Consider the following 9870-nt stretch of genomic DNA (forward strand, 5'->3'; position numbering starts at 1 on the left):
ATTCTTTGTTAAGCTCTATACCCCATTTTGTGATAGGGTTATTTGGTTGTCTAGAGTCTAATTTCTTGAGTTCTTTGTATATATTGGATATTAGCCCTCTATCAGATATAGGATTGGTAAAGATCTTTTCCCAATTTGTTGGCTGTCCTTTTGTCCTATTGACAGTGTCCTTTGCCTTACAAAAACTTTGCAATTTTATGAAGTCCCATTTGTCAATTCTTGATCTTAGAGCATATGCCATTGGTGTTCTGTTCAGGAACTTTTCCCCTGTGCCCAAGTATTTGAGGCTCTTCCCCACCTTCTCTTCTATTAGTTCCAGTGTATCTGGTTTTATGTGGAGGTCCTTTATCCACTTAGACTTGAGCTTTGTACAAGGAGATAAGAATGGATCAATTTTCATTCTTCTACATGTTGTCCTCCAGTTGAAGCAGCACCATTTGTTGAAAATGCTGTCCTTTTTCCACTGGACAGTTTTAGCTCCTTTCTCAAAGACCAAGTGACCATAGGTGTGTGGGTTCATTTCTGGGTCTTCAATTCTATTCTATTGATCTTCCTGCCAGTCTCTGTACCAACACCAGGTAGTTTTTATCACTATTGCTCTGTAGTACAGCTTGAGGTCAGGGATGGTGATTCCTCCAGAAGTTCTTTTATTGTTGAGAATAGTTTTCGCTATCCTGGGTTTTTTGTTATTCCAAATGAATTTGAGAATTTCCTTTTCTAACTCTGTGAAGAATTGAGTTGGGATTTTAATGGGAATTGCATTGAATCTGTAGATTGCTTTTGGCAAGATGACCATTTTTATTATATTAATCCTGCCAATCCATGAGCGTGGGAGATCTTTCCATATTCTGGATCTTCTTTGATTTCTTTCTTCAGGGACTTGAAGTTCTTGTCATACAGGTCTTTCACTTGCTTGGTTAGATTCACACCAAGGTATTTTATATTATTTGCGACTTTTATGAAGGGTGTCATTTCCCTAATTTCTTTTTCAGTCTGTTTATCTTTCATGTAGAGGAAGGCTACTGATTTGTTTGAGTTGATTTTATAACCAGCCACTTTGCTGAAGTTGTTTAACAGGTTTAGGAGTTCTCCGGTGGACGTTTTGGGGTCACTTATGTATACTATCCTATCATCTGCAAATAGTGATATTTTGACTTCTTCCTTTCATATTTGTATCCCTTTGACTTCTTTTTGTTGTCTAATTGCTCTGGCTAGGACTTCCAGTACTATATTGAATAGGTAGGGAGAGAGTGGGCAGCCTTGTCTAGTCCCTGATCTTAGTGGGATTGCTTCAAGTTTCTCTCCATTTAGTTTGATGTTGGCTACTGGTTTTCTGTAAATTGCTTTTACTATGTTTAGGTAGGGGCCTTGAATTCCTGATCTTTCCAAGACTTTTATCATGAAGGGATGTTGAATTTTGTCAAATGCTTTCTCAGCATCTAGTGAGATGATCCTGTGTTTTTTTTTTTCTTTAAGTTTGTTTATATAGTGGATTACATTGATGGATTTCCGAATATTGAACCATCCCTGCATTCCTGGGATAAAGACTACTTGATCATGATGGATGATTGTTTTGATGTGTTATTGGATTCGGTTTGCTAGAATTTTATTGAGTATTTTTGCATCGATGTTCATAAGGGAAATTGGTCTGAAGTCCTCTTTCTTTGTCGGGTTCTTGTGGGGTTTGGGTATGAGTGTAATTGTAGCTTCATAAAACAAATTGGGTAGTGTTCCTTCTGTTTCTATTTTGTGGAATAATTTGAAGAGAATTGGTATTAGGTCTTCCTTGAAGGTCTGATAGAATTCAGCACTAAAACCGTCTGGTCCTGGGCTTTTTTTAGTGGGGAGACTTTTAATGACTTCTGCTATTTCCTTAGGGGTTATGGGACTATTTAGATGGTTTATCTGCTCCTGGTTTAACTTTGGTACCTGGTATCTGTCTAGGAAGTTGTCCATTTCATCCAGGTTTTCCAGTTTTGTTGAGTATAGGCCTTTGTAGTAGGATCTGATGATTTTTTGAATTTCTTCAGTTTCTGTTGTTATGTCTCCCTTTTCAGTTCTAATTTTTATTAATTTGGATACTGTTTCTGTGCCCTCTGATTAATCTGGCTAAGGGTTTATCTATCTTGTTGATTTTCTCAAAGAACCAGCTCCTGGTTTTGTTGATATTTTGTATTGTTCTTTCTGATTCTACTTGGTTGATTTCATCCCTGAGTTTGATTAATCTTTTGTTTTAGGATGAAATGTTCTATAGATGTCTGTTAAGTCCATTTGGTTCATAACCTCTGTAAATTTAGAAGTGTATCGGTTTAGTTCCTGTTTCCAGGGTCTGTCCATTGTTGAGAGTGGGGTGCTGAAATCCCCCACTATTATTGTCTGAGATGTAATGTGTGTTTTGAACTTTAGTAAAGTTTCTTTTATGTATGTAGGTGCCCTTGCATTTGGAGCATAGATGTTCAGAATTGAGAGTTCACCTTGGTAGATTTTTCCTTTGATGAGTATGAGGTTTCCTTCTTTATCTCTGTTGATTAATTTTGAATGAAAGTCGATTTTATTTGATATTAGAATGGCTACTCCAGCTTGTTTCTTCGACCATTGGCTTGGAAAATTGTTTTACATCCTTTTATTCTGAGGTAGTGTCTGTCTTTGTCACTGAGGTGCATTTCTTGTATGCAGGAAAATTTTGGGTCCTGTTTCTGTATCCAGTCTCATAGTGTGCGTCTTTTTATTGGGGAATTGAGTCCATTGATACTAAGAGATATTAAGGAAAAATGATTGTGGCTTCCTGTTATTTTTGTTATTAGAGGTAGAATTATGTTTGTATAGCTATCTTCTTTTGGGGTTGTTGGAAGATTACGTCCTTGCTTTTTCTAGGTTGTAGTTTCACTCCTTGTATTGGCGTTTTCCATCAATTAGCCTTTGAAGTGCTGGGGTAGGAAGATATTATGCAAATTTGGTTTTGTCATGGAATATCTTGGTTTCACCATCTATAGTGATTGAAAGTTTTGTAGGGTATAGTAGTCTGGGCTGGCATTTGTGTTCTCTTAGGGTCTGTATGATGTCAGTCCAGGCTCTTCTGGCTTTTATAATCTCTGGTGAGAAGTCTGGTGTAATTCTTATAGGTCTGCCTTTGTATGTTACTTGACCTTTTTCCCTTACTGCTTTTAGTATTTTTTCTTTGTTTTGTGTATCTGATGTTTTGATTATTATATCACGGGAGGTATTCCTTTTCTGGTCTAGCCTATTTGGTGTTCTGTCGGCTTCTTGTATGTTTATGAGCATCTTGTTCTTTAGGTTAGGGAAGTTTTCCTCAATAATTTTGTTGAAGATATTTACTGGCCCTTTAAGTTGGGAATCTTCATTCTCACTTATACCTATTATCCTTAGGTTTGGTCTTCTCATTGTGTCCTGAATTTCCTGGATGTTTTGAGTTAGGAGTTTTTTGCATTTTGCATTTTCTTTGACAACTGTGTCAATATTTTCCACCGTGTCTTCTGCACTTGAGATTCTCTCTTCTATCTCTTGTATTCAGTTGATGATGCTTGTGTCTATGGCTCCTGATCTCTTTCTTAGGTTTTCTATCTCCATGGTTATCTCCCTTTGAGCTTTCTTTATTGTTTCTATTTCCATTTTCAGATCCTGAGTGTTTTTGTTTAATTCCTTCTTTGTGTTTTCTTGCAGTTCTTTAAGGGATTTCTGTGATTCCTCTTTAAGGGCTTCTACCTATTTACTTGTACTCTCCTGTTTTTCTTTAAGGGAGTTACTTATGTCCTTCTTAAAATCCTCTATCATCATCATGACAAGTGATTTTAATTCTGAATCCTGTTTTTCCGGTGTGATGGGGTGTCTAGGGCTTGCTATATAGGGAGAACTGAGTACTGATGATGCCAACTAACTTTGGTTTCTGTTGCTTATATTCTTGCCTTTCGCCTTCTGGTTAACTCTAGTGTTACCTGCCCTCACTGTGTAAGACTGGAGTCTGTATTTCCAGTTATATTGCTTGTGGCAGAGCTCCTCAGAGTCCAGATGTCTCTGTGGTCTTATGATCCTACTCTCCTGGGTGGAAGAACTCCTGGGACTTAGGCCACCTCTTGGATCTGGAAATCATTCTGCTCTGGGTGCTGTGGTTCCTCTAGGATGGCTCAGGATTCAGTATCTCCACAGGAGCAGACCAACTCTGTGTCTGCCCCAGCCCAAAGGACCAGGCAGGGGCAGAAGGGAAGTGGAATTCCAGAGGGGCAGGGTTTGGGTAACCGGTGGGTCCTGAGTGTCCCTGGCTCCCAGATGTATCTCTGGGGCTTAGGGAGTGAGATGGAGTTCTTACTGGCTGCTCTGAGTGCAGTCGCTCCTCTAGGATGGCTCAGGATTCAGTATCTCCACAGGGGCAGACCTACTCTGTGTCTGGCCCAGCTAAAATGCAACCTTGTGCTTTCTATATTGCAATATTAATGATGAAATAATTGATTCGCATTTCTTTTGTGGTGATGAAATACTGTGAATGAATTGTGGTGATGCCTGATCATATCTGTGAATATACTGCAAACAACAGACTGCGTATTTAGAGAGGAAAACATGTATAAGATGTGAAAAACTTATGTCTTACAAAAACGAAATAATATTATATATTTAAAGAGGTTTTAAAAGTTAGTTCTAAGACCTTTCAAAGAATCCTGGTTTTGATTTTTTTCATGTTTTGTATCATAAATCCCTAGCCCTGTTTAATTTCAGATGCCTGATATAGTTCGTCCCTTTCGTAATGCTAAATTAATTAAGAGTCTAGTGGCAATCTTTAAAAAAAAATGTAAAACTTATCAGTGCTTCTAAAGCACTGTCTATTTTCTTCAGCGGGGAGTATTTTCCAAGCTTTTCTCAAAATTGTTATTTATAGCCATTGCTAAATTCAAATAAAAGGTTGTAGGGCAAAAACTTTGGTGGAATGTTCTACATCTGAAGATCAGTGTTGAGCCTGAGCTGGCAAGAATGGAGCAAGATCTGGGTATTGTATGATGTATGTGTCATAATTCACATATGACCAGAGCAGAGGTCTTTATGAACTTTAAACAAATAATTTCATTTTTTCTCACAGTACTTCTTACAAGAGAACTCAGCATTAGCTGTTTGGAAGGAAAAGGACAGTATGTATTACATGGTCTTATTGACAGAGGAGTCTGTGGAGCCTTGAGTAGAATATTATTTTATTGTTAATTTCCCAAAGGAAGTGCCAACAGAAAAGACTGCCTTTATGGCTTTTGACTCAAGAAGTCTCACGTTCAGTTGTTTTTCTTGAGTAACCATTTGATTGTTTCAGGAAATGATTGTTTCTGCTATGGCCAAGGGAAATCTCTGAGTAAATGCAGAATAGGAAGTCTGCTTAGAATTGAGAAGAACAAAAACAGTATTTGGTGTTCCCAGAAGACTGCATTGCATTACTCATATACTCTGATTCCTAAACTGCAGGGGAAATATCAGAAGCATGAATCCTTTGTATCAGAGGTACAAGCCAAATCAAGAGTGCTTCCTGAGCTGGAAGAAATCAGAGAAGCTCGATTTGCAGAAGATCATTTTGCCCATGAAGACACCAAGGTAAATGGCTGGTAGGATCTCAATTCTAGTTGTTGGTTGTATTACCAGGGTTTGGATGGATTATGCAAGATAAATGTCAATGTAGCTGCCTTAGAACACAGGCTGAAAGCTCTTGTTCTCTATTGAAACTGAGGCAGGCAAAATGATAGCACACCCTTGTAGTTCATGGGTGGAGAAGAACTATGGTATGGAACGCACTGGGCATTCTTATACGTGTCCTTATGCCATGATCAAGCTGTCTTCAGCCTATCTCGTGTTTCTCAGATGAAAGTTTTCTAAAGAATCTTATATTAATTAATTCTGACTTCAAAGTGATGTCTATTCATTTCAACTTTTTTTTTTTTTATTTTTTTTTGGTTTTTCGAGACAGGGTTTCTCTGTGTAGTCCTGGCTGTCCTGGAACTCACTCTGTAGACCAGGCTGGCCTCGAACTCAGAAATCTGCCTGCCTCTGCCTCCCAAGTGCTGGGATTAAAGGCGTGTGCCACCACTGCCCGGCAAGAATGTTTATCCATTTCAATCTTCTTTGAAATCTTTCCCTTTGCAGGTAAAGTTTTGGGGTTTGTTTTTCCCACAACACTCCCTATTTCTGATAGCACATTTTTCCATACTTTCTTTTCTACTTAAAAAGAGAGAGAGAGAGAGAGAGAGAGAGAGAGAGAGAGAGAGAGAGAGGGAGGGAGGGAGGGAGGGAGGGAGGGAGGGAGGGAGGGAGGGAGGAAGGAAGGAAGGAAGGAAGAGAAAAACACTAAAATCTAGCAGTTTCAGAAAAATGTTCTTGGATGTTTAGACTTGAAGATCACAGTCATTTCAACAAGCATTTACCACTGTGTGCCTATTCTTAATGTCAGAGCTAATTCTAATTCTTATATTCTCCCTGTCAGATTAGTAAAATTTTCAGCTTATGTAGTCTAAATTACAAAAACAATTTATATTACATAACTTACAATTGAGGCTTGTCTTTCTATATACAGCATAAACATTCTAGCACATATTAAGGGTAACAAAATATGATCAGGAGAGAGACTTTTTAACTGCAAAAATAATCAAATTAGAAAACAGGTATTAACAAGAAAATCTTGAGACTTTTCACTTGCTTACTGTTGAAAAATTGTTTACATTATAATGCTATGTGTAAACTCTTATATTAATTAAAATATTGAAACTAGATATGATGATGTATACCCATAATCTCAGAGTGGAGTGATGGAAGCGGAAGGGTACCAAGTTCAAGTCTAATCTGAGCTACTGTCTCAGGGTTTAATTTCTGTGAAGAGACACCATGTTCAAGGCAACTCCTTTAAAGGAAACATTTAATTGGGTTTGATTTATAGTTCAGGGATTTAATCAATCATAAGAGCAGGAGGAGTGGCAGTGTGCAGGGAGACATGATGTTAGAAGAGCCAAGAGTTCTACATCTTGATCTACAAGCAGCAGGAGGCTGTAACACAGTACAACATGACTACACCTATTCTAACAATGCCACACCTCCTAACAGTGCCACTCCCTATGGGCCAAGCATTCGGATACATGAATCTACAGTGAACATTCCTATTCAAACCACCAAAGCTACATAATTAGATGTTGTTTTCTAAAACTTTTAATGTAAAACAAAATTGAAATGTCTGAGAAGTGTTTAAAACAACTATCTATTACTAACCAGTGAGACTATGCTGGATACCAGAAAAAGATTCAGAGAAATGTGAGCAAGGTGTTGAAGATACAAGATTTTTAAAGGGATGGCACAGTGTTAACCAGTTTCACATGATTGGTGAAACATGATGTCCTGGTCTAATCTGGCATTCAACTGTCTCTACATATTGTCAAATTATTCAGCACCAAAATATTCTTAGAGTTTTAGTATGTTTTTCAGATACTCAGAAAAGTTGTTTGGTGGTATGTTATACTTAGAACATTCTCTGCCTATCATCTATCCATCAGGAATCTTCCCATTCTTAAGGTTCAGTCAAAATGAACACTCTTCCATGAAAACTTCCTCCAGTATCTTGTTTTCTCCCCTTTTGCCATCAAATAACTTGTATTTTAAATTCTTTACAATGTCAAGACATTTTAACAAAATTTTCTATCATGGAAGATTACATTTGGTTTAGCATAGTAACTATTTTCATATTTTTTTTCTCTCAGTAGAAACTTGTTGAACAATTAGTACAGGAATGAATAGGAGGACTAATTTTATTAATTAATTAAGTAATTTATTTTTCATCCTAACTACAGTTTCCCCTCCCTCCTCTCCTTCTAGTCCTTCCCCGTTCATACCCATATCATCCACTCCTCCTCCATTTCTCTTCAGAAAAAGTGGGGCCTCTCATGAGTATCAAACAGCCATGGCATATCATGCTGGTAAGACTAGGAACATGTTCTCCTACTGAAGCTAGACAAAGCAACCCAGTAGGGTGAAAACGTCCCAAAAGCAGGCAACAGAGTCAGAGTAAGAGACAGCCCCTGCTCCAGCTGTTAGGAGACCCACATGAAGACCAAACTGCACAACTGCTAAATATGTGCAGAGGGCCTAGGTCAGACCCAACCATATTCACTGGTTGGCAATTCAGTCTCTGTGGGACCCTGTGGGCTCAGGGTAGTTAATTCTGTAGGTGTTTTGTACATGTTACTGATTCTACACCTACTTCTTGTTTCTATGTTTCATCAATTGTGTTTTAATTATATTTTATTTATGATTGTATTATGTATTTTTATGTACACATAAAAATATGTATATGCATGTGAGTGTGTATGTATGTGTGTGTGTGTGTGTGTGCATGTTTATGATCTATAGCATAGTGTGCTTATAGAGATCAGGGATTCTCTCCTTCCACCAAAGTTTTAAGGGATCAAACTCAAGTTGTCAGGTTTGGAAGGCAAATGCTTTTACCCACTGAACTATTTGCTAGCTCAACCATTTTGTTTCTCTCCCTTAAAGACCCATCTGAAGGAACTTCGCCACCTTTGGGATCTGCTCTTAGAGTTGACCCAAGAGAAAAGTGATGTGCTGCTGCGGGCACTGAAGTTCTATCAGTACTCTCAGGATTGTGAAGACATCCTGGAGTGGGTAAAAGAAAAGGTACAGGCACACATACTTGTGGGTATTCTGATGTCTCTGTCCCAAGCGCTCCACATAAACTCTCTACAGCCTACTCAGGTAGTCTTGAGTAGTTGAGAAATCTGTTCCTTGACTTCATTCTTTGGGGAAAAGGTGAATTTTGGCAAAGATTTGAGAGTATTCTGAAGATTGTTGTAGGGAATAAGGCTAAATCTATGGTTATGGTCATGGCAAGGATAAGATTATCACTACATTTCAAATATGATCTAGGCTCAATTCCCTTCTCTTCCCATGCTCTGGGTCTTGTCTCTGAAATAACCTCCAACTCTTGTTTCTCAGTACATATAGCTATGGCTTTTGAAATTTTCTCTAAATACTTCAAATATAGTTCCATAGTTAGGGGTGATTTCTTATGCACACAAGATCTCAGTGCAATACATTTTAGAAATGCTTGATTCAAAAGGAGACAGACAGAGTAAAAGGAATTGATCTCTCATCTTCTAAAACACAGAAGGAACATCCAGAGGCTCTCCCAGCAACCCCCATACTTTCACCAAAAAATTATCAAAAAAGATATTGATCCCCAGACCAAGCTGCCATCTCTAAACAAACTCCTGCTTGTTGCTTTTCTCTGGAAGGACCTCCTGAGTTATACTGTGATTATAACAGGATCTTGGGGCTTTTGACTTGCAAAAAAAATTTTTTTTTTACTGGTGATTCTGTGAACTTTTTCACAATTACAGGAAGCTATAGTGACACTGGTGGAGCTGGGCGATGACTGGGAGCGAACTGAGGTCCTGCATAAGAAGTTTGAAGAATTCCAGGAAGAACTGACTGCTCGAAAGGGAAAAGTGGATAGAGTGAACCAATATGCTAATGCATGTGCCCAGGTGAGGGAGACACAAAAGAGGCATGCCAGAGAAAGGATTATGAGCTTACAGAACTCTTTCCAAGCCACTAAAAGACAGGATATAATGGGGATGTGACGTTGTAAGAGAGAGTGGAGAGATGGACATCTATGTAGTAACTTGTTGTTTAGCAACATTTTGTTCTCTTCTGGTTTCACTCTCCCCTTTCTGGTCCATGGAAATCAATCTCTGTCTCTCTCTCTCTCTCTCTCTCTCTCTCTCTCTCTCTCTCTCTCTCTCTCATTCTCTCTCTCTCCCTCCCTCCCTTCCCTTCCCTCTCTTCCCCTCCCTCCCTCCCTCCCTCCCTCCCTCCCTCCCTCCC

The 9870-nt window shown here is 38.6% G+C and overlaps 1 protein-coding gene across 3 annotated transcripts in view; it reads left to right on the forward strand.

Moving 5' to 3' along the window:
- Spta1 (spectrin alpha, erythrocytic 1) overlaps positions 1 to 9870 on the forward strand; it is an 83551-nt gene that overhangs the window by 3550 nt on the left and 70131 nt on the right. For all 3 annotated transcript variants that reach the window (XM_028755238.1, XM_028755237.1, XM_028755239.1), the window contains exons 3-5: positions 5458 to 5583; positions 8521 to 8661; positions 9384 to 9530. In XM_028755238.1, the coding sequence (XP_028611071.1) occupies positions 5458 to 5583; positions 8521 to 8661; positions 9384 to 9530 (414 nt within the window). The remainder of the gene's footprint in view (positions 1 to 5457; positions 5584 to 8520; positions 8662 to 9383; positions 9531 to 9870) is intronic.

Source organism: Grammomys surdaster, unplaced genomic scaffold, assembly GCF_004785775.1.
Source record: "Grammomys surdaster isolate TR1022 unplaced genomic scaffold, NIH_TR_1.0 126051, whole genome shotgun sequence".
Taxonomy (NCBI): domain Eukaryota; kingdom Metazoa; phylum Chordata; class Mammalia; order Rodentia; family Muridae; genus Grammomys; species Grammomys surdaster.